At 40.8% G+C, this 25714-nt stretch overlaps 1 protein-coding gene across 1 annotated transcript in view; it reads right to left on the bottom strand.

Annotated features, from left to right (window-relative positions):
* The window catches only part of tmem108 (transmembrane protein 108), a 65198-nt gene that overhangs the window by 11674 nt on the left and 27810 nt on the right, over positions 1 to 25714 (bottom strand). The window contains 1 exon segment of the mRNA XM_080864819.1: positions 15325 to 15408. Coding sequence (XP_080720945.1) covers positions 15325 to 15364 — 40 coding nt within the window. The 5' untranslated portion in view covers positions 15365 to 15408.

Raw genomic sequence — 25714 nt, 5'->3', positions numbered from 1 at the left:
TCACAACTAATCCGACACATTAGCAGAGTCCCCACTGTGCAGACTCTATATTCAGACAACAGACTACGCAACAATAAATATCATCTAAATTCTTGTCTGGTATACAGTCATAGCACAAAGAAAGCACAACACGGTCTTCAATTTGAAGGTTTTACATATCAAGACATAATAAAAACATCTAGTCCTTAGCTGGTCTTATAATTAGGTAAATATAAGCTCAGATAAATTACAAAACAAGACATATAACAGTTTCTGAAAACCTAAGAACATCCTCATTGCTTCCAAAGGAATTAAGAGACTAGGTAGAAGCCAGAAGCTGCTAATTAAATGCTCTTGATTAACTGTTAATCAGCAAGTGTGAGCATCTTTATGAAAGCAGAACATCTTGTCAGATGCTAAGGAGGCATGAGAAGCAACTGGTGCCGCCCATCAATCTGGGAAAGGTTAAAAGGCCATTTCCAAACAATGTGAAGTCCATAACTCTACAGTTAGAAAAAGATTATTCACCAGTGGGAAACACTGAAGACAGTTTACAATCTTTGCAAGAGTGCACATCCCAGCAAATTTACCCCAAGGCCAGACACTACAAAAAACAAAACCCACAAGAACTACATCTCAGATTCGAAATTCCTCAGTTAGCGTGTTAAATGTTAAAGTTCATGAAATTACAATTAGGAAAACAATAAAGAAGCATAGGAAGGCAGAAGAAAGCCGCTTTTTTTTCTAAGAACATGGCAGCACAGCTTAGGTTTGCAAAGTTGCATCTGAACAAACTACAAGACTTCTGGAACAATGGCCTTTGGATGGATGAGACCAATGTGGAGATGGCTGGCCATAATGCACAGCACCACACTAGCCAAAAACCAAACAGCATATCGGCACAAACACCTAATGCTGACTGTCAAGCACGGTGGTGGAGGGGTAATGATTTGGGCTTGTTTTGCAGCCACAGGACCCGGGTGCATTGCAGTCATTGAGTTGAAGTCCTTTATATAGTTAAGTGAGTAAGTAAGGCAAAAAATTATTTATAATTTTTCAAGACAAGAATCACAAAGTGTTTCACAAAAAAAATAAATAAATAAAAATCCAGGGCATTTAAAGCAACACAGACAAAAAGTAAGACAAATGCAATTCACAGAGTCCACAGATCGTAGCTGTATTAGCAACGGTGTAAAATGCGAGTACGTAGCAGATTTGGTCAGAAGTCTATCTGCGGCGTTTGAACAACCTGCAGACGTTCCAAGGAGTTTTTGCTTAGACGTATAAACAATGAATTACAGTATGCTTGGCCCGATGCACAATGCACAGCAGCAAATCTGCAGAAAGGATGAAAAAGAAAAGAATCAAAGTGCTGTGATGGCCAGTCAAAGTCCAGACCTCTACCTGACTGAAATGCTGGGAACTTTAGAGACAGTAGAAAGTACATAAACAAATGCCTGCGAAGTACTGAAGCTATGGTGTACAGAAGAGCGGGCAAAATTCCTCCACAACTATGTGAGAGACTGATAAAGTAATACAAAAAAAGAATTACTTTAAATTACTTTTGCTAAAGGTGCCTCTACAAACTACCGAATCATAAGTGATGTTTAGTTTTTGACACAGTGCTTCTCCAGTTTGTCTTCGTTATTGTTAAATGAATATGACATGGTGTGATATTTCATCCGTGACTGATCATCTGAGGTTTATTTACCTTATTTTAAAATCTGTTAAGGGCTAGATCGACTATATCTTGATCATTAGGAATGATACAGGATGATTTCTTTTTAAAACGACTGCACGTTAGTGTGTTTTAGTCACGGTTACTGAAATAGGGAAGCGATTAAGTTAGTCTGACACCAATCACTGGCTTATTGCTTCAAGGTTAAGACCAGCATTACTTAACATTTATCTTAATGACGACAAATGCCACAAACAGACCATTATCAGTGTGAGATCACTCTTCAACTTCTCAGACCTGTCTGTGGCACTTGGGTCAAATGTCATTCCTTCCGTCTGCGGATGTCCAAAGTAGGAATGTCGAAAGATTCCCTAAACACTCAAGAAATAGTGTATTTGATAGAGGCCATATATTTATTTGCTGCTGATAAAGTGGGGTTTTATGTTGTTGTTTTTTTGTCATTAATAGGAAAGCATGTCAGCTTATTTTAGTGGCTCATTTGAATGTTTCTACCAGTTTATGGTAAATCGAGTGCTGTAACACATGCGAATGAGCTCTATCAGGCTTTAGTGGGATCAGATTTGACTGATTACACTAACGATCATCATTCACAATCTTTTATTAAAAACTGGCTTAAAGATTAGACGGAAAAAAGGAAAATACAAAATATTTATTCTGTTTAAATCTTATTCAATTTTTATGTCTATTATAACCTTAATAATATGCAATGGTCATGCTGATGACAAACGAAAACCTCAACAAATAAAAATGGAAAGGGAAAGAAAACAGCTTGTGTACACAGGCAGAGCTGTAGACCCTCAAACAAGTAAATTTGAGGTTAATTCATTAAAAAAATACCTCAAAACACAGTCACGAGGTACTAATATGACTGAGAGGTTATGACCATCATTAAGGAGCAATGGATAAAGACAGAAACAGAAATCTGGGTAGAACGTACAACAAAGAGCTGCAGTAAGAGATCAAATATTATTAGTAGTATAATTTATTCGCCACAGGAATATTTTTTCCATTTTCTTCCATGAGGGGTTTAAAATACACTCGGGCAGAACCCCAAAGCACTGACTATTTAAACTCAGCCTCTGAATCATTAATCATATTCCTCCATACTCAATCACACAGACTTGCAGGAGAGAGGGTCCAGGCACTGCCTTCCATTAACCAGGTCTGTCACGTCTCTAATCCACAGAGCCCGCTCCAGACCAATGTCTGGGGAGACAACACGCGGGGCCATTGTTGATTTATGGATGCTCTATTTACCCTCAAATTATCTTTTAAGCAGGAGAATAAAATGCAGCCTGTCAACTGTAAGGTGTTTAGTCTTTTACTGATGCTGGGTAATGTGAATCGTGTGCATATTAGGACAAAAATCAACCTCCGAAACGAGGCCGAATCACTGAATCGGGACGAATTAAATAGTGACTCCTTGGATAGGTAGGTGTAAGATGTCTCCGTGCAAACTGAAACCACGTAGATGCAAGAAGGCTTTAAATAAGGAGATAAAAGAGGTAACGGAGGCCGATTAAGAGAGAGGATGTTTATCATGACGGGGTCTGGCTTGAGTCATGCCTTCAATCAGTACACAAGCCTGGCTGTCACAACCCGGCAACCTGACACTCTGCTGCTGAATAAAACATAGCGTCCGTTTATAAAGTTATGTCAGAAATGAACAAACTAAATGCACTGGCACAGATTCTCCCAGCTAGTTCAAACATGGGCTTCTCTGATCTGTAACCAGCGTGGAGATTAATATTCATTTAGGACTTTGCAGTTTAGTCGAATTATATTTTATTAAACATCACATCTAAAATGTGAAAAGGGCCAAAACTGATTTTTTTTTTTAAAGTTAGCATGCACTGATGTCTGACTGCCCAAATATTAATTAGTGCAGGACACAAAATGAGGTCAACCTTTAGATTCTGTTTTAGAGGTGTGGAGATTTATGATTTATTAGCTTTTCTGAGTGACGCTCTTTCTGATGTAACCATGACATTTACTTTTATAATTACTGGGGACCAGTATGCTTTTACACTGGTGGATTCTCATATTAAACGTGGCTAAAGGTTCAAATATTAAGGTCAGTGCAAGCCGACCTGCTGTAAACACTCGACACTTGGCTCTGTATGATGTCAAAGAGAGGATTCCCTTAATGTCGTCGTGTCAGGTGCAGAGCTCTGTCCTCCAGTGAGGGGCAAAGAAAGTTGGCTAAAATGGATCAGGTGGCCAAAGAAGGCGGCAGGCATGCTTCCAATTCTGTGATCATGTGAGATGAAAGAAAAAAAACATTACAGGACTCCTTCAAGGCTCTCTAATTGAAATTAGTTTTGTGTGGCAAGGTGTTTCAGTGGCTAGCACTACTGCCTCACAGCAAGATGGTTCCTGATTTGAGTCTGTGGCCTTCCTGTGTGGTTTGCATGTCCTCCCTCTGCCTCCATAGGTTTCCTCCAACAGTCCAGAGAAAATTAGGTTTAACTGGTGATCCTAAATTAGCCGCCATCGATGGGCAGAATCAGAGCTCTGAATGGTGCAGAGAAATGACACGTGGTGGAGTTTCTCACCGAACCAGAAGAAGTATAACTCAATAGAAAGGAAATAGATTTATTTGGAGTGACTGCATGAAGAGTCACTGCTGCTGAGTTTCTTTGAAATACATTTTCTGAACACCACAAGGCAACTTCAATTTAGTGGCATTATATTTAAAAGAAGACGGGCATCTCCACAACAGTTATCTCCAGATACCATAAATATCAAAACTGGACAGCTAGCAACAAAACAATTCAAGTAGTGCCAGAGGCCAGAGGAAAACAGATATTTGATTTTGTGGGGAGCAGTTATGAGACCCTCATGGCAGATAACTTATGCAATAACTTATGCTATATTGTGGCTGTAGCTTTGCCTGTGCATAATTAATACATTATTATGAACAAGGTGGTTTATTATACTGTAATACTAAGAAATCAATGGGCAGCCACCAAAAAGGCTTTACTGCACCTCAGCACTGATCATTGAACCTGCAGGCCTCTGCAGGTGGAATTCTTACATTATTCCCTCATTTTGCTTTGATGACTGTGCTGCCTAACACGTCGGTCAAATACAGTTTAAATCTGGGGATGTCCACAACACACTCATCAATCCATTCTGCTAGTTTTAAGGGTTAGTTTGCAGTGATCCTCACAGCAAATGAGAGCCAACAGGTCCCCTCATTGTTGACTGCTTTGGATTTTTACGTTTTGTGATATTTTTCTATGCAGTATAGCATAAACTGACTTTCTTATTAAACAGTGGTGTGTTTGTGGTTTGAAAAAAAAAAGAGCTGAGACATGAGGAGCACCTCCAACGTCTTGCTTGTTGCTGTATCCCTACAACTGACTCTTCTGTGTTCAGCTGAAGACTAAAAGTAGCAGCAGTTAAATATAAAAGCATACACAATGACACAGCACGGCTGAAGGAAAATGTCGGCACTCCAACTGATGGTTTAGCCTTATTGGGCAGATTTAATAGGAATAAAATAAATGGAAGATGGTGACGGGGTAGTATGTTTATTCCTTTCTCTCTGAAATAGACTTTATATGCAATGCACCCTCTGACGTCTGCTTTACATAAACCCAGATTGCACAGGAAAAGTTACGTGTTTAAAAACAGGAAATATAATAATATAATAGGTGAGTTATCGTGTTTTCTGCCCTCTGCTACACCTGCATCTTTATTTTTTTCTGAAAACAGGAAATCAACCTATTCCCGACCTGTACAGTCTGTGTTGTTGAATTTCTGTGTCTGCAGTGATTACATGTACCTGCTTGTCTTTACACATACACTGTGCTGCACACTGAGCCAAATGGGTGTAATTTGTCATGACGGCTGTGTGTGCATGTTGGCTGTTTTCAGTCTGACATGATATTTTCTCGCAAGCAGAAAACCCCCCACAAAAGGAGTCAGACCACTTTCAGTGGCGATGATGAAAGAAGGAGTGAGGAGGCGAGTGCGGAGTTTGAACCTTCGCTGGTGAACTGAGGCTTTTTCTCCTTTCACGAGGAGGAGCCCGTTTATCACTCGCACCAACCTGTTGCCTTCGCTATCTATGTCACTCAGACGATCACCATCAAGAAAAGCACATGCTAATATCATGAAGACAAATAACGGCCCGGCTAAAACTACTGCGAGACTGTGCCCTCGTTTATTTGACTAATGGTGTCAACCTGTTTTCCATTATAAAAGCGCAGGGTGTACAGAGGCAGAGAGGGAGGGAGGGGCAATTTATGCAAGAAAACCTGCTGAATTAGGGCTCTTTTGAGTGCATAGGAAAACCGGTGACATTCGCTGAAGTCCTCCATTGAAGCCACGAGGGACATCAATAAATCATGTTGCAAAGCAGGCACCTGTGCGCTGATCCAAAGCAGGCTTTGTCCCACTACTCATTCACAATTAGATTGAGAGGCCAAAGCCTCTGACTCCGAATCTAAAGTTACACTGTGATAACCTAACATTTGCTCCTGAAGCTGAGGAATCCTGCCTTATGTTTTGAAGCCACTCATAAGCTAAGACTTCAGTCCCACGGAACAATAATCTTCAGGTGCAGTGCATCATGAATCTTTTGGCTTAATCAATCATACCGATGCACTTAGTGTACGGCATGCAGGCTATCAGTGCTTATGCACTAGCCTGGCTGCATGATCAATCCTAAAGGGGGGGTGGGGGCTACTCGCAGAGGAGGCTGGGATATTTATCTTTCTTTCCAGGGGTCACCTCCTGCTACGTGCGACGGAGAATGATGTGGCTATGACGTGTACGGCGACAATCTGCCTATGAAGCGGGTTCTGGAGGCAGGCTGGTTGTGCCGTATCATCAGTGGGCAGCTGCCAGTGCCACTATTCAAACTGGAGGCTCTACAGGAAGCCAAAAATAGGAGCTGCAAAATCATCCATCAATAAGACTCGTGAGTCGTGGTTCGTCAGGCTGTACTTCTGAAATCCTTCTGTTCTGTCATCTCCCTGCTCAGCAGCATAGCGGGGAGTAACAGAACAGTACGCAGGGAACAAAAAGCCTAGATTCAATGAGAACCTAGACCAAGGTCAGGTTTATAAAGAAAAAGAACTGCAGCGCAAAGTTGCATTAAGATAAAATACCTGACAAGATAAGAGATAAGATAAGATAGAACTTTATTAATCCCTCGGGTGGGTTCCTCTGGGAAATTCGACTTCCAAAAAAAAGCACAGCAACGACCGAAGTTACAGTTACAGAATTGTTATATATATATATATATATATATATATATATATATATATATATATATATATATATATATATATATATATATATACACACACACACACACACACACACACACATAAATACAGAGACAAATATAAATAAAATATACAAAGGGGATAAATAGAATAAATAGGAATAAAAAATAAAAATACAAGTGAATTGCACATTTCAAGTATTGAGTCTATTGCACTGTTGACTATTTACAAAAAGTATTGCACAAGGTATTGTACAGTGAGGTGAAGAGGCACTACAGCTTAGTTGTACATTTTCTGTCTATTTCTGCTCTGGGTGCTGTTAAAAATAACTGTATAAGCAGTCTGTCTGTTATCCAATAGAAAAATAATTTGGGTGTAAACTGAATCCTTAGTTAATCAGTTAGGATAACATCTATTGATACCAATACTATTTTAACTTCATTTCAACTTTTCTGTCAGAAAACATTTTCTGTCTCTAAACAAAGTACAAAAACAAACACCTGTGATGTGATTTGTGACTCTCAACGCTTTATTTAATACTTGAGAGGAAATAGATGAAAAATAAATATAAATATCAGCTATTTATATAAAATAACATCACGTCACAGACTATTTTAGCTCCAGACTGTGGTGGTTCTAAAATGTCTTATGTAGACAGTAGTTACCAAAATTATTAGATTAGAAAACTGTCAAAAACTTTGACAAAACTGAAAATAAGATTTTTATTTATTAGTCAAATAATGAAGTGAATTCATCTTTTTATACCCAAATATTGTGCTCAGTTAAAGTCAAAAATTAATCAAGCACAATATTTAACTAAATTTGTCTCTTCAGGAATGCAAGTAAATAACTCTAAGTTGACATCTTAATAAAAATAATAATAATTTGCTTAACTATACTATTTACAGTTATATATTTATATATTCATTTATTTATATTTTTCCATTAAAAGTATAATTTCCAAACCCTACCAACCCTACTTGTGGATTAACCATCACAGAAACATCAAAAATGATTTTGGTAATTACCAATACTGGTACTTTAGGGCAGCTGTGGCATAAACCTTACATTTTGTGCTGGTCTAATACGTTTGTTAAACTTTGTATTTTGATTTGTAAACCAATAATCTGTCTACATTTTCCTAGTTTCCAGCTTAGATAGCAGCTGTTTTACTTCAGAATTTCAAGAACTTGGTACATTTCAAAGGTTTTACTCCTTCATAAAAACCTCTTCAGAGCTTTTTGGTGTCAATTAGAATAAAAAAGGTTGAGCTGACATGTTACACGTCGCTCCAACAGGCCGATGACACGTGCAGGTGCACAGTGCTGTGCACGTCTGAGGATTACCCTTTGATGGCTCTGTGATATACACAACTAGATCCAGTGCCAGTTTAGTGGATTTCATCCACCTCTCTCATTCCTGTCATTAATTAAAGACGGAAAACCATTTACTGTCACACCGACGGCCACTATAGGATCACCAGTTACACTGACAAGTATCTTTGGACAGGTTCAAAGATAGAGGCTTCCTCTGGAAGGCGACTGACGCACCACTGTGCTGCACAGCTATTTGTTATATTGGTTAATTTAACTACACTATTAAGGTTATTTAGTCTTCTCTGCTTTCTACCTTCTCTTAGTTTAGTCCAAGGTAAATGGACTGTAATTTATACAGCCCTCTTTTACTATCACTGTGAACCCAAAGCTCTTTTTACACTGCAAGCAGAATCCACACACACATTTCCAATCTTCACCCAGGTAAACATCAGAGGGTACTTAGGGTTTAATATCTTGTCCAAGGACTGTTTGACCTGAAGCCCCGCGGTGTTTCTGAGGTTCCTCCTTAAAAATGACAGGCCCAAAGTGAATCAACTGTTTCTCTGCGATTACAAGCTCTGTGTAAACTATATTGGTATCAAAATAAAGCTGACACTTGTGAGACTTCATCAGCAGTGCAAGCAGAGGCCATTCTGTCAAACTAACTGAGGATAAAACACAGAAAAGTATAAAGGAGTTTTTCCTGGCTTGGTCTTTTATAGCATATAGCTCTCTTGAAAATTTGATGCAGTAGATCCTTTGGGGTTCAACAGGTTAATACAGAATTTGGGAGCTGGGGATTGAACTGTCAACCTTCCTAATAGTAGGCAACCTATTCTAAACTCTAAGCCATCATAACTGACAAGCTTTTGGGTGGAGGTGGGAGCTCTGTGATTGGAACAAATAGAATTACTTGCACTATTGCACACTATCCACACATCTGTTAACCTATTTTTATTTACAAAAACAAACAAAGAAACAAAAAAAAACAACAACTTCAGAGCAATTTCAGATTCTAAAGTCGACTTCCACAGTTGATTGTGCATAATTAGACTAGACTAGATTAGACTAGATAATTAGTCTTGATTAGACTTTATTGAAAAAGTGGTAAATGGGCTAGTTCTTTGCTGAATAACGCTTCTCTACTCTACTTGAACAATTTAAAGCCCTTTATATAACATGCCTCACAAGCACTTTTTTCTGTCATCCACACATTCATACTCTGATGAATGCATCGGAAAGCAGCACAGGGTTCAGTATCTTGCCCAAGGATAATTAGGCATGGAGAGCCCGGAGCACTCTGGGACAGAACAGCCAACTTTCCAATTAGTAGATGGCCTGTTCCACCTCAGGAACAACAGGCTAAACCACAGGGAAAGTCACAAAAAGTGACGATAAAAGAGTATTGGTACCAATTTTTGGTACTTTTACCTGCTTGTGAACAATTCCCTTGGAATCACAAGTTCTTTACAATCAAGCTGAACAAGCAGCAAAAAGAGAGCCGTTGTTTTTTGTATTCAAATGTTTTTTTTAATACATGTAAATGAAGTAAGTTTATTACAACCTCCGTGTCCTAAAGAGTGACTAAAGGTTGAGATCTATCTTTCTTTATAAGAGGTGCGGCAAAGGTTTTTTAAAAGTGTTGTTAGTCAGAAATAATGCCCGTGCTGCATTAACAACCATAAATCCACAAGCAGATTATTTCTTTGTGATCTCACTGAATAAAATCATTAACCAAAATGTCTGATATGCAAATGTACAAGAACGAAAGGGAATTACTGTATGTCCACTATGTCTCGTAGTCTAATGGGATAAACATGCCAAACCGCTGGTTTAGAAGCTCCAAATCACTAAACCACAGCCCATAATTAAAGATGTCCTCCTCACCGCCCAGCCGACCCTCCGTGGATCATATTTAGCCTCATTTATGCTAATAAAAACCACTCCACGGTAGCAGACAGCCCTCTGTGGGATTCCCCTTCAATCCTCTGGGGCAAACGAAGATGGCTTTATCTGCAGCTCTCATCAGAATACCAATGAGCCCATATCACACCATGCCAGCACACACACAGCACGGCTCGTCTCCCCCAGTATAAAATCAGTCCATATCTCAACTTTTGAGGAATAAAAGCGGACAGAGCCGAATCAAAGTAATCATAAAGCTTAAGAGAAGTTTTGTTAAAGGTAGTCCAAGCCTTTAATTTAAAGCTTTGACGTGCTGTCACAGAACCACAGAAACAGATCGGATCCATCAGCTTCAGGCGGACAAAACCCTTTATCAGCCGAGAGCTGTCTGACTAACTGCTGCTAAGATTTGATTATCTCGCCTGGACAGCGAGCCATCAGCCCTGACTGACTTCAGTGGTCCCACTGCACTTCTGTAACAGTTTCTAGTAGGCCTGCTGTGGTACTACTTCAATGTGTGCCACTACAGCTGCTACCATTGGTTACTGTACCTATGATACCACCAATATCTGCTTTAATATAGTTGGTAATAATAAAAAACAAATAAAAAATAATAAAATAGAGTCTAAAACTATGAAGAAGTTTCACACCCCAGCTCCTCTGTGATTACTTCTTTTGAATTTGACCAAGTGGCCGCCTCTGAAGTTTAATAAGTTGGAGTTAAAAAGTGCCCGAAAGCTCCAGAATTGAGAATATATTCACAGAAATGTTGTAAGAAAAGTAAAGATCATTCCCAAAAGTGTGCTTACATTATATTAATAGAAGACAATAAGCATAAAAAAGCTGTGATGAGTATTGCTAAAGCATATAGTTAGGTCTGGATCAGGTGACCCTGAATCTTCCCTTAGTTATGCAGCAATAGGTGTTTGCTGCTGGGGGATTCCCATGATGCATTGAGTATTTCTTCTTTAGTCACCTTTCTCACTCACTATGTGTTAATAGACGTCTCTGCTGCATCACACTTCTTATTCATCTCTGTCTCTCTTCCACAGCATGTCTTTCCTCCTGTCTTCCTTCTCTCGCCCCAACCAGTCGCAGCAGATGGCCCCGCCCCTCCCTGAGCCTGGTTTTGCCAGAGGTTTCTTCCTGTTAAAAGGGAGTTTTTCCTTCCCACTGTCGCCAAAGTGCTTGCTCATAGGGGGTCATATGATTGTTGGGTTTTTCTCTGTATGTATTATTGTAGGGTGCACCTTACAATAGAAAGCTCCTTGAGGCAACTGTTGTTGTGATTTGGCGCAGTATAAATACAATTTAAATAAATTTGAACTGAATTAAATCTTTGTAAATCTTGAATTTCTCATAAATGACTGGACTCGTGTTGTGATTCTACCATATGACAAAATGCCTTCACAAATCATGGTTTAGTCGAGAATTGGCATCCATCAAAAAGTGAAAAGCAAGCAAAAACATCAAATAACAAACAAACCAATGAAAAGAGGTTCGTTAGCGCATTTAGAAGTCATGGAAGTTCACCAGAGGCTTCAAACCACATGCAATAACCGGCAGGAAATCACTTGGATCAAATAAAATACAATTATTTCCATAATCCCAGTGAGAGATGACATCCCTAATATAGCCATCTCACACGCACAGCTCCGAGTGTAAGTACAGATGCTCCACCCACCAGCTTTGTTTATGAGGGGCAGCCAATCAGAAGTAAGTTGGCTATAAAAGGATGAACTGTGAATTATGCAAAGCGCTGATAGTGGAGTAGCCCAAGAATAACAAAGTCGAGCTGGAAATCAACATAATAAGGCCCCTCGGAGACAAGCTTAAGATCAAAATCGATCTGAAGTCTGTTTCATAAATGAGTGGAGCGGCTCAGCAGACAGATGAAATTGGGGTTGTACTGGGAACCAGATTGCAATCAGTGAAACGGAGTACAAGGAGGTATTTTAGAAAAACAAACCGCCACAGTATATAAAATTCCAAAGGAGAAAAAATGCTGATATACTCACTAAATGCTAATATCCTTTTACTGCATCTATTTGCCCCTAATAATGCTGCAGTCCACCTCCTGCTGCAGTCCACCTCCTGCTGCCGTTACACCTCCTTCTTCCCTTTAATATGTATGGTACTTCTATTCAGAGTTGCACTGAGACGTTTTCAAAATGTTTTTTTGTTCTGCAGCCCTCCTTTGTATCCGCAAGATACTTACTTTCACACAAAGGCAAAAAAAAAAAAGGCACATGCCATGAAAGGAATCATGTGCCTAAAGCTGCTCAGTTAATCAGGAAAGCCACTCATTTTAGAATTAACATTTCTGTGACTCACAATAGAAGCTCAAACTTAGTATGAGCATTGAATTAGCTTGTCAGTTTGAATCTGTGTGAAAGGGCCTTTCAACTGTACTGCTGGGAAGCCGTTTTTATTGCTACAACTGCTAATCTCGCTCGTGACTTGGAAAACAAGAAAAATCGCAATATTCTTCATTTTGGAACGACATATGCATGCGTATAAATAAAGTGGCATCCTTACAGTAGCACAAAGAGCCTAATTCCTTTGGTTTGCTTCTGGGTGTGTCTCAGCAGATAGATGAGGCACATCCTCTGGGACCTGTGGGACAGTCCCGGAGAAGGCTTCGATATGGGCAGGGCGGTGGAGAGGCGGAACAGGGAGGTCTGCAGATGTGGGCTCAGAGATAAGCGGCAAAGCTTGGGTAACAGGATAATGGCTTCCTGTTTGAATTTGAATTGTTTGTCAGCTTATAGCAGCTTTGAACGGGGACGTGTTTATCTGAAAATCTGGTGGAGAGAGAATGCGAAAACAAGAACAACAAAGGGTCCTTTTGCTGTTTACTGGGATAATGATTTAGCTTCGTCGAGTGTGACAGCAGCACCGCACCTGACAGGAAGACGAGAGATTAAACAGGAAGTTGTCTGGAATCTGGGCGGAGCGCTGAGCAGCAAATCTGCAATTACACAGAGTCACAGACGCTGACAGCGTCTTCGAGAGAATTTTGGCATATTCACTTTGATAGTGGCTTTATAAAGATGACAAAGTATCCAACAGCACGTTTCAAAAATACAAGACAAGAAGAAGTCAGATGGGAAGATTTCTCAAGCCCTGTGTACTCATTTACACATTGCACCAACTGGCCTTTTCAAATTTTTATTTATTCTAGCTTTGGAGGCAAAAACTCAATTTTCTAAAACAAATTGTGACACTCACTGTCCCGTTATAATATGGGATTATCTGTCCCAGTTCTTCTCTATCTGAAGCATCCCTGTTCATGCCTGCAGCCTTGAGATGTTAAGGCACATCTGTCTCTAGCAGATGGCTCATCCAGAGAGAGAAATGAGAAACAGATACAGGTGGGTCTCTCGTCTCTGCACACTTGATTGGGGAAACTAATGGAAAAGTTATGCGCCCGAGGAAATTCAGGACTGGACTCGATCTCCAACTGAATGCATGACAGCAAACTGAGCTTTAGATTTACCAGGACAAATTCAAAAATAAAATCCACACAAACCTAGACGACAACTTCAACTCAAACTTCTTCTTTTCAGGTTAAACGGCTGCAGGGTGACCTCCCTCCACCTCTGCACCAGCTTAAAGCACTCAGCTCACAGTGGTCTAGTCCAAGTTTATCACTTCTGAGGGATTGAGACAGACTTGTCAGACAGCCTTGGGCTCCAGCGCCCTGAGGTGGAGCTTGGGGGTGAATACCAGATATCATCAGCCCTTTCAGCTAACAGTCCTGGAGCCTGGTGGGTTTCAGTGTGACCAACATGTTCCATATTCATGTGACATTCTGCGGCGGTAGCCTGCCAGAACTTTGTACATCGGGCCTTGATTCTATCCTGTGAATTTAAAACAGCACGGACCTAAACTGACAATAACGGGGGGTCCAGCACTGTATGTACAGCATCTGATGTCCACAAACAGGGGATCCCTGACGGAATGGCCTTCAGCTATAGAGGAATTTATATAAATAATTTTCTTTTCTTTTAGAAGATAAGTTGCCAAGAGATGCAAGACTTAAAGTTAGAGAAATTATGAAAACACTGGAATAATTTACTGGCAAACGATGAAGAAAGCTGCCTTCTGGTAATTACCACATTACAACAGCTAACATCTGGAAAACTTAGATTTTCTCTGAACACTCCAATATAACCAATTTGGGAATAGCAGCATAGATATAAACTGTATATCAAAGATGGACGTAGCCCCCTTGACATTAACTGTTGGTTAGTGAATTCGAGTTTTAAGGATTTTTATTTTGTAAATTCGCATTTGCTAAATTGTCCATAAGTCCACATTTGGATGATAGGGTGAAGTGGTGGTGAAGTTATCAGCTAACACCAGACTCCAGACTATATAGGGGGATTACACAGAAATGAATACATGTTAATTAGTGGACTGGACTGCTTCTTGTATAATGCTTCCACTCTTACTGAGCATGCAAAGTGCTTTTGGACTATGAACCAAACTCAGCTGCTCACACATATACAGACATCAAGCATTTGCATAAATTGCCAACCAACAACTCAGGATTGAGTATCTCGCTCAAGGATGCTTCGACATGCAGACCAGAGAAGTCTGAGAGTGACCTTCTGATTTTTGTATGCTACTTGGTGGTAGGATATAAATATTCAAAATGATATTTTGAATGCTATTTTAATTAAAAAGGTTCCAAAAGCAAAAATATAGTGAAGAAGTCAAATTCAGTCACTTGAGCGGTGATGTGACTGAGCAGAGAGCTAGTGGCTATACCCCTCTGTACTTAATAGAGGCTGTAAAGCTTTGATACACTTTCAATAAATTAGTCTTTTTGTGAACATTCAATGTCCATTGAAAATGTTAACATTGGGAGTCTATAGGGAGAGCCTCTAGTGCCCACTCAAGCAAGTGCAGCTTTAAAATGGCTTAATTTTTCAGTCCTCTAGGTTAATGCTTGACTCTAAACCATTTTTTGCTTTCATTTTATCTTCACCTCTATGTTTCTATGTTAATGCTCCATATAAATCAAGCATGATAAAGCTGCAAATAAATAACCGGAATGTTTTAGAACAATTTAAAAAATGGTCGCTTTCTTCAAAACCAACCAATCTTTCTGTTTTGCATGTGAAACGTCGACTGGCTTGCTGGGCCTCCCTTTTAACCCCCCACAGGCTTTACTCACTCAGCAGCTGGCAGCGCAGGACCTGTAGGCTTGTCTTCATGGTATCATGTGATCCGGCTCCTCCTCCACAGTGCTCATGGTTCTCTGAGAGAAACACAGCAAAAAGAAAGCAAGGTGAGATGAAACTCAGGGCTTGGATATCAACTCGCATTTAAATGATCGTTAAACGCCAGTGTGATAAACCGTGACTATGTATGGAACGCTTTTAGCAGAACAGACAGGGGAAAGGACGAGATCGCAGACAACATCGTCCAGCTTAACCTTGACAGCTTAATCCTTGTAATGACTGCCACCCAGCAGTTACACCTGTGAGAGCAAATGAATTACATATTTCACAAATCCAGGTAGGACTGCAGTGGTGGTCAGCCTCAATGGTCGGGCTGCAAATCAGCATTGGCATCCTGCAGGCTGTGCTGGTCAGTAAAACCAATTATGGGGCATTAAACATTGACCAGTGAGCCTTGTTCTGAGACAGCCACTGCGTGTGTGTCAGCGAGACCAGTACCCAAGGGCGCTCTTTAGGAGAATGACTCACTGATGGCCTTCTGCTAAATAAAAGGCCATATATACACACACATATCTCTATTCACCCCCGGAGGAGTGTGCGTGTGTTCATGTTTGCCTCCTTTTGTGGATATGCCCCCTCCAGGTTTAGGGCTCTGCTTGCAGGCAACCTGTGCTTCTGTGGGAGACGTGTGAGATAAGAGGGACAGATAACAAAAGCACACTTTATTTCCCATAAATGTAGTCCCACTCAGAGAAATGAAAAGAGACAACACATTACATCTGAGTCATCCAGTTTATCGCTGTCACTGGAGAACATTTTAATGCTTGTAAACTAGTAGAGACCATAAATCTGAATGCAACCTTAAGCAATTTTATAATTTATTAAAAAGACTGTTAAGTAACAGGTAAGGAAGCAACAGATACATAAAATAACAGATACATAGATGGATGTTTTTTGTAATATATTATATGACATTCAAATATTTAAATTGCATTACAGCTGTGTTGCTAGAAGGATGCTTATATTGATTGACAGCCGGGTGCTGCTAGCTGTCTGCTAGGCTAGCAAACAGCTAGCAGGTGTAATATCTTAACTGTGTTTGTTGGTGTCATTTTGAGTCTTTTTAATGCAATTATCTGACAAATAGCATGGTTTACCTTGCAGTCACTGTTGCTAACAGACTGTTTAAGAAGTCTGTGCTTCAGTTTTATTTGATTATTGTATTAACTAGCGTCAGTTAGCAGATGTGATGCACCTGTATAGATGGACACAGCTTGCTAACCAAGCCTGCTAGTGTTAGCTAAACATTAGCAGGAACAACATTTACAGAAACAATCCTAAACAAGAGAAATCAATGGCTGGAGCAGTATGGCTAAAGTTTTAAATAGAGCCTATATATGGGATCAGAAAATAAATATATATTGTAAAACATACACCCTTAGCATTAGTACTCCAGTACTGTTAAGAGACTGGAGGATTAAGAGTAGCTCCTGCAGGTACAACTGCCAGACACAAAACGTGGCAGGAAAATGTAACTTGTTAAATTTAACAAGGGGAAGTCATAAACATGAAATAATGGAGACAAGCTTCTATCAAATTACAAACGAGGAAAACAACTGCAAAACTGTAATTCTCCCGGCTCTATTTCCATGTTACAAAAGACAAACATAGACTAAAATGACGGGTAAAAAGAACATAATAAAATACGCAACTAAACAGGCTATCGTGACACATCATTAGATGACATAGACTCTCAATTTTGCTCTCTTTGCTCTCAATGTTTAGAAAATGAAAACAGAGACGCTCGCTGCTTCACTGCTCTTAACTCACAGCTTTGACTATAATGATATGAGCTTGGTTGTAATGGGCTGCAAGAATACAGTAGTAGAAGAAGCAGCAGCAGCAGCAGAAAATGAGTTTTTCAGATATACACGTATGAAGAAATGGAACTAGCTACAACAGTCCCAAACCCATCTTCACTTTCATATGACCATGAGGATGCTGAGATGATAGCATCTCACCACCATAGCTCCCTCATGTGCTTTAATTTGTTAGCGTCACGTTCCCGGCCTAATGAGCTCAATGGAAAGGTGCAAAGACAGCAGCTGAGCCTCTCTACATTAATTACGCTTCATCAGTGCTGCCAAACCGGTGCAGACTCATATTGGTGATCCTTAACTTGCAAGGCACAAGTAGTGAGGCTATGGGTAGGTGGATGGAGGAGACAAGATAATGCCAGGTGGTGTTTCATGTATACTAGTCATCACAGGGGAAAGGAAGTTTTTGTTGAAATGCGATTCAGCTCTTCTGGCCTCCTGTTGTGGAGCTGGCTCATGGTTCAGCTCTGTGCACACCAGCAGGTAAAAGATAATAGCGCATGACAGTCAAGGTCACGGCACTGCCAAAAATCCCAGACAGGATGAGAGGTTCATTGGGAGCTGTTGACAGATTTGATGCTTAACACTCGTTCACCAACCTGGATTCAATATCACTACCTCAGACTTCTTTGCAGCTGGGATTAGAAGGGATTGCAGGGTGGCTGTAAGTCACAAATGCAAGCAAAAAAACAAAAAACATCTGTTTGCAGAATACAGTATGCTTAAGAAAGCATGTCTGGTTTAAATCACTCTTTAATTAATTCAAGAACCAAATAATGGGGCAAACTAGAGCAGCAATCAGTGACAACAGCCATGATTTTGGTCAGTGAGTCTCTGCATGAAAGAAGTAGCTGGGATGGAGGTGGGTTACAAAATGGCTTGCAACAACTGTAGGCACATCATAGATTAGATTTGTAATGTGGGTATGCAGAAAGGTTTGGCACAGAGAACATAGCTACAAGTAGCGCTTTCTGCTGTGTCATGTCATTGGCCCAGTCCAAACCCAACTCTGTAGCTTATTTTTTGTATTTTTACTTAAAGCAATACTGAAAGCCACATAAAGGATGGATGTACATTCTGGGGTCTAAAAAGCGAAGACAGTGGAGAAGAGCCTTAAAGCCTGGACTTTTTCTAACAGGTGGTGACTCCACTGGTTGCAAAACGGCTGAAAATGAACCTAATCCTCACTTGACATATTGTCATGGTCCTGGGTCATTTTGACCCAGCGTTCTTAGTTTTCTTGTGTTTTTGTATTCATTCTATGGTTTCCTAGGTTGTTTAGTTTTTTGCATTTCCTTTCGTGTCTCTACCCTCTATGTGTATCTGTTTTTATGGTGATGTGAGTTCTTGTGCCATCTTGTTTTCTCCAGATTTGTTTTCTCTCTCTCTCTCTCTTTTTCCAGTCTACCTCTTCGTGTACTTCCTGTTTTACTTTGAAGGTCGGTGTGTTCAGTTTTGTGTTCTCCCTGTCTCGTCTGTGTAATCAGCGTCAGCTGTGTCTCCCAGCTGTTTCCTCTCAGTCCTGATCTCCTCTTGTATTTAGTGTCTGCGTCTTCCCCTGCTCGTCGTTGCATCGCTAACAACACACTTTAGGGTCCTAACTCCTTGTAAGTACTGCAAGTAGGGACCTTGATGTGAAGCATGTTTTCATCGGTTTATGAAAAATGCCTCTCCACGTGCATCTGATAAGCAACATCCATTCCCAGTTTAAAAATCCAATGTGTCCTAAACTGGTGAAATTGGGGGAAACATACAATCTTTGTCCAACTCTCAACAAATAAAAAGCAAATCAACAAAAACAATTCACTGATATACACTGGGATCTTTGCACATAGCCACCTAGCTATGTGCTTCCTCTGAAGAGGGAAAAAAGTTGCATGGCAACTGACATGCACACAGCCATCACCATAGCAACCCTAATGGTAGATTATATTGAAATTCATTCACAAGGACATTTTTTTGGCTCAAACACAATTGGGAAAAATGTTAAAAGAGTCAGATTTGGAAATTCTCACTCACCACAGGTAGAATGAGAAATCCAGTAGCAACCTGCTTGTCTCTGGGACTCTGCTTTGTGCTTGCAGCCCTGCTGACAGGACCAGGTCTGAATAGTGTGTCTGGAGGGGGTACAGACTAGAGGCCAAAGCCAAGGTCACCCGAGACGGCACAATGAAATAAACCTGTCACTCCGTTGCACTGTGGCCACCAGCCGCAGGGATAACAATGCTTTTAATTTTGGACTTCCCACGATTCTGCGGTTATGTATAGGGGCTGTGATAGCAGGCTGGCTGCTTGCCCACAGTGGCTGCAGCCTGGCAGCTTTTCCACAACACGAGGAGGGAGGGATGAGGAGGAGGAGAGGGAGGGAGGGAAGTGTGGGAGTCGATGATGATGGTGTGAACCACACTGTTGGCCTCTCTCAGACAACTGATAACAGGACTTCCAATCACAACTCTTCTAACTGATGCCTTTTTTGTCCCTCCAGTTTTGATGCTACACCCTCACGGTTTGGGTTATCTCTTTGTTGTGAACTGCAGGGAGCTTTCACATAGCTTCTGCTCAGGAAAGAGATACAAACACTAAATGTGGAAGCTGTGGTTTGAGAGTACATCAGTGTACAATTCATTGCGTCAAACCTCCTCCTTGGTGTGATCTCAGCGGGTTTAGCTTCATCTTAAATCGTGCAAAATCAACTTCCCCTCCACCCTGCCCTTCCAAGGCATCCCAGGGGACATGCCCAGTCAGAGGGCGTCCCTTTTCCCTTTGATGCTGTTTTACCCTTTGATGGAAATCAGCAAACTGCTCCTGATAGCCGAATTCATGTGTTTCCTGCATTGCCCCAGCAGAGACTGTGGCTGCGCCTGAGGAGCAGTGATGGGAGTAACGCCTTATTGAGTGTTACTGTAATTACATTTTTCTGTAACACAGTAATGGAACAGATTGCTCTGCTAAATCTGGTAATAACACTAAAGATACTAATGAAACAATTATGCTGTTTCGTTTTGCATTAAATAAATTCTTTGCTTTCTTTCTTGTGCTCTTTTCAATCCAAAAGTGATGATGGCACACTGGCACCAAAATGACCATCTACGTGCCAGCATTCGCACGAGTTCAAGCCTGACTGTGCAAGCTGATTAGTGATTACAAGTTCTGTTATAAAACTATTATTCATCAGTGAGAAGTTTTAAAAAAATAACAGTGGCAGTGACTAAAAAACGAGAGACTGGCTTACCACTGGGACTTTGAAAACGTAATTATCCAGCCTTTATACGCACAACAACTGAATGATTACAAGTATTGATTGGAGGCAACAACAGGACCAAATTGAATACAAGCAGCAGAAGGAGCTGATTTCCAGGTATCTTTTTTAATCCTTCGATCCCTGAATGCACTGCCGTACTGCCGAGTCACTGTGCTGTGCTGTGCATGAGCGCTGCCAGTCATGGCTCTGGATAACGAACCTGGCAGGATGAGTTGCCGGTGCTGTGTCATGAAGGCTAGCGGAGATTGTGCAGGTTATCAATCAGCACATTCACTTCTCTCCAGGCCCTCCTTACAATAAAGTAACACAGCAGCCATTAAAAGAACATTAGGCTCCCAGTGTGTCGTTCAGCCTGATGGTAAACTACCAACACATTGTCTTCCACGTCCTGTCCAGTCTCGTGGTTATAACTTTAAAAGAAACATGCATGTATGGTGCTCAGACTAACATTTTTGGACTATCTGAATCATGTTGAGAAAGCCAGAGACAAGATGTTTCTTCCCTTTTTGTTTGAGAACTCTCATTGGCATTTATTCATTTATTTTCCTTTTTTTTTGTTTTTTAATCTTTTGTGGACTTTTAAAAATCAGCTGTATGCATTTTTTTTTAAGAAATTCTATTTTCTGCACAGAACTAAAGTAGCCGGCTTCTAGATATCTAGATCACTGCTCTCATTTCCTGTTTTGCTCTGATGGTTGTTCTCATGTTTGGAAAGACATCTTGTTTTGTGAAAATTACCACAACTGGTGCATCCGCTATGCAGTTCTGCCACGCAGTGCTATGACCTACAGAAAAAGCATCTTTCGGATCACCAAACACAGTTAGGTCCCTAAGTACAGCTATCTGTATACATAGTTCCCCATTATTAGATGCTCAAAGGTGACTGGACAGCTGGCTGACAAGCAGTCTTATGGCCATGTGAGGAAGTTTTCTCCAGTTGTTCAGCAGTATATTTCACATTTAGACTGTGAAGATACTGCTTGATTTTGCATCACTGTCAGACAGCAAATGGTAGAATCTGAGCAGCTCTGCTGGATAAACTACTCTTTATTTTTTAAATTGCAAAAAAGATCTGTTACTGTTTTTTTTCTTTAATAAAATATAATGGTACTGAACATCCATCTGCTCCACGACAAGATCATGATGTCAGAAGCCAAAGAGTATTAAGCTATGAATAAAGAGCTGTAAAGCCCCAACATTTCTTGATAGTAGTTTGAACAGTTACGAACTAAAATAAAAACAAAGCCCAACAACAGAAACGCTGCATCGTGATTGTGCACATTGATTTTATGTTTTTAGTGAGCAAGCTGTCAGCTCGTATCCTTGTCTTAGCCATCTGCAAGTTAACATACTGTATATGTCAGAGCTGAAAGGACAGTATAGCATTAAAGATGACATGCCTGTCAATGATCATTAATATAGAAAGCAGCACAGCACAAACGTGTCTTTGTGGGTATGTTATTACAGATGTGCCTTGTTGTCATGCGTGCCAAACACACAGAATGTCAGCGTCATGCTCGCTTCACGTCAGCAACGAATAAATGCGCTGCAGCTCTCGCCTGGATGAATGAATTGAAAATTGAAGAACTCCCACTCAGAAAGAGCTGAGCACCTGTGCTCAGGGGCAACTGAGGAGGAGTAGAACAACATCACCGGCCTCTTCATTACTCAGCACACACACAGACAAACACACACGCACACACAGCCTGGACCAATGACTAAAGCAATTCATCAGAGGACTTGTGTCCAGAGCCCTATCTGTGGGTGTGTGAACACATGTGAGACACAGACAAAGAGATAAATGGTAGTCGACCAGAATCCCTGCCGATTTGTACAGCTGCCGCAGAGTCCATTTATAAGCAGAATGTTTCACAGCATCAGCTTCCTGTGCACCTCAGGAATGTTTTTACTCTCCTGGAGGTGACGCAAACCAAGCCTCAGCTCTGTGAAAGCAAATCTGGCATTGAATGCTAAAGCTCTTTTATGTTATTGAAGCCATAAGCAGAGTGCAAGTCAAGATCTCACCAAGGCAGAACCTCAGGTGTCAAGTAAGCCAAGGCTCACATCACTCAAGGTGAATGAGTTTGTAAATCTTTATAAGTTAGGCTCAGCTCAAGTCAAAGTCTCAAATCTGGTCTTCGAGGAAACACGTCAAATGAGCCCGGCAACAATACAGTCCCACTGCTTTGTTTTTGGGACTTACGCTGCCTGAAGCCTCAAGTCTTCAAGTAATTATTTCTCCAAATTGCTTCTCAGATCCTAATCTTCCATTTTTAAACTGTGTCCTTGTCTAACATCTCGAGTTAGATCTTTCAGGACTAAATACTCAAGTGGATCAATTCTTTAGTAATCAGATTACTGTAAATGACTATGCAGTATTTGTTATCAGTATGTCTGAATCTGTTTGTAGACCCTTTGCACACAGAGTGCGAGGACAGAGGGATCGAGTTTATTTGAGGATGAATTAGTTGGGTTGTTTTTTGTCACATATCAGGACACCTTTGACCAAATGTCTCATCGGTGCTATTTGGATATCCAAGCTACACAGGAAGCCATGAAAATTCCCACAATAGGCAAAGTCAGCAAACTAACCAACAATTTCCTTCCTGATTCGTCAAAGTCAGGGTTTAAGTTTAATTTTGACTTTTGATCAAGTCTCAAGTCGCCATGCATTTTCCACACTTAAAGACAATCTGGAGTTGAAAAGCCGTCAATCCATTTATTTCATGGTCAGAGGGGTGCTGGAGGCGGGGAACACCCTGGATGGGTTGCCAGTCAGACAACCATTCACACTTGCGGCCAGTTTATTGCTGCTGTGAGGCAAACCACTGCACCACCGTGCTGCGAAGAAAGCAGCTGATTCTCAAATTCAAGCCTTTGGTAATAAAGTCTTAAAAATATTAAATCACGCTTGAGTCAAGTCATTAACTCTCACAAAGAGTGATCTTTACTCTTCTCTTCTCCCAGTAGGATGTCGAATTTTGTTTGTATATTTTATATTTATGTGATGTTACCTCAGCGTCAACACTTCCAGACACATCATCTTCAATGATGTGTCTGGCACGTCTTGTTCATTTATTTAAAAATCAATAAATAAAATATTTCCAAATTCTTTCTCAATCAAGTTTAAATCTCAAAGCAGTCAAGTCTACAGAGCAGCTCAAGTTCTCATTTTGTTCACATAAATCCAACCTGAGCTCACGTCTCAAATAAGTGAAAACTCACGTAGAGCTAAATAATCTGTATTCTGTAAGAGAAGGTGTCAGCCCAGGCAGCATCACGCTGGGAACTGAGGGAAGGCTAGACCCGCCTGACATACTCCGGCACACAGTGTAACACACACCTAAGGTCGGGCTTGGTACAAAGAGTGAGACAGGTAACAGAGCCCCAGGGAAGAAGCTGTGACAGACTCGTTATGTCACTGGAAAAAGGACACTGCAGACTGAAAGGCACTTGGAATGATTGAGAGCGCTGTCAGTGGAGGGATTTGATTAAGTCAGACCTGACAGACTTCAGTGCAGAGGAAACACTTTATTAGAGATGCCCCAGCGTTTCTGTGCCCAAAGTTTTTGGATATTACATCTTTACATACAAATGAGTCAACAGACAAAAGCCTGATTTGATCAACCACCCTCTGGAGTGCAAAGGGTGGTTGATTTTGGGATGTTTATAACATAACAGCAAAAAAAAAAGAGGTAAATTACGAAGAACTTCAGTGTACTAAACATGATGCATATAGCACAGTAGCTGATTTGATCTACTATAAAATCTCCCCAGTGGGTGATATTTGGCTTTTTTGTTATTTATAGTGCTCAGACACACACACTCCTGGAGACCTTGACACCTGCAATACCTGCAAATCTCCGCGCAGGCATATACCTACTCTCCTGAGAGTTATTGAGCCAGGCAGTAAAGGAACAGACATTGGGATGCAGCTCACCCTCGCCACTGTCTGAGTCGTAAATATCCTTCTCTCCATCGCTCGTTTCTTCTTCCTCTCTTTCTTCTTTTCGTCCTCACGTGAACCACACACTCCCCCCCGACTGAGTGACTGACTGATTGCTGCTGCGAGCGGCTCACTGATGATGAAGAGTAACGTGAAACTACAACGTGTCGTGTCCCGCTACGCTTGTCACAACCGGTGAGAGAATCAAAAAGTAACATCGCTGCAAAAAAAAAAAAAAAAAAGGGGGCTTAGGATGACAGTGAAATTCACCACACTTACTGAATGCATAATGACACTTTCATCCGGGGTTTGAGGCTTCAGTCTGACCAAAATCCAGACACTCACAGAAATGCATGAAGAAAGTCCCCACAGGAAATAGTGACACACCTCCTTGCATGTAGATATTTAATCACACGCGAGATAATGTGAATGATCCGATTGATATTCATGAAAAAGGACATGAAAGACATCTAAATAAACTCTTAAAGATGGATTTCTAAAGTAAATTTTAAAGCTTTGCATCACATTTCTTTATTCATCTACATGTTTTCCTTTGAGGTTCTGCACTAATGAAGGAAAAAGGTTTTTTCAACAATAAGAAAGGACAAAATGGGACAGGTCGGATGTCAGGTTGACTAGTATAAAAAAGTAACAAGGTGTCTGATTGGCTGCTTTGAGAATAAGCGAATAACCAGCTGCATATAGAGCTGCCTTACTGAGTTAAAACGCTACTCTTTGCCCTTTTTCTCTTTCATATCTAAAACACTCGAGGAAAAACATTTGATCAAAGACTCCTTTTTGCCTTCTGTCTCAGAGCCTGCTCTCTAGGCCGTTACATCTCACAGCGTGGCTGTACGTGTCGGGTCAGCAGACAGACTGATATGTAAAATCTGTCTCTCCTGCCCTGTCACATTGATTATTGGACCTGTGTCACTCGGTGAGGCCACAGTAACGGATAACAAGCACATAATCCTTCTCGTAATGACTGTCTAAATTTATACCTGGAAAATAAGCAAGGAGAGCTAATCAACCAAAGACTTTTAATTTCTCTAAATCCTAAAGAATTATGGAGAAAAACAACTATTTGGATTCAAAGAGTGTGGTTGTTGACTTGAGCTTTTTTAAATTTACCTCCCCGGCAGCTGAGACAAACCATTCGCTGGCGATAACATTCCTACCTGTGTGTCCTCCGGCACACATCTTCAGCCATCTGAGTGCCTGAAGCTGGGAGACATCAGAGGCGGTTACGTGTCTGTAAAGTGATCTCCAACAGCAGTTTCAACACAGGCCTAAACGTA

Source organism: Rhamphochromis sp. 'chilingali', assembly GCF_963969265.1.
Source record: "Rhamphochromis sp. 'chilingali' genome assembly, chromosome: 18".
In the NCBI taxonomy this organism is placed as follows: Eukaryota; Metazoa; Chordata; class Actinopteri; order Cichliformes; family Cichlidae; genus Rhamphochromis; species Rhamphochromis sp. 'chilingali'.
The sequence above is the reverse complement of the archived record's forward strand: the minus strand, read 5'-3'. Positions and strand labels throughout refer to the sequence as shown.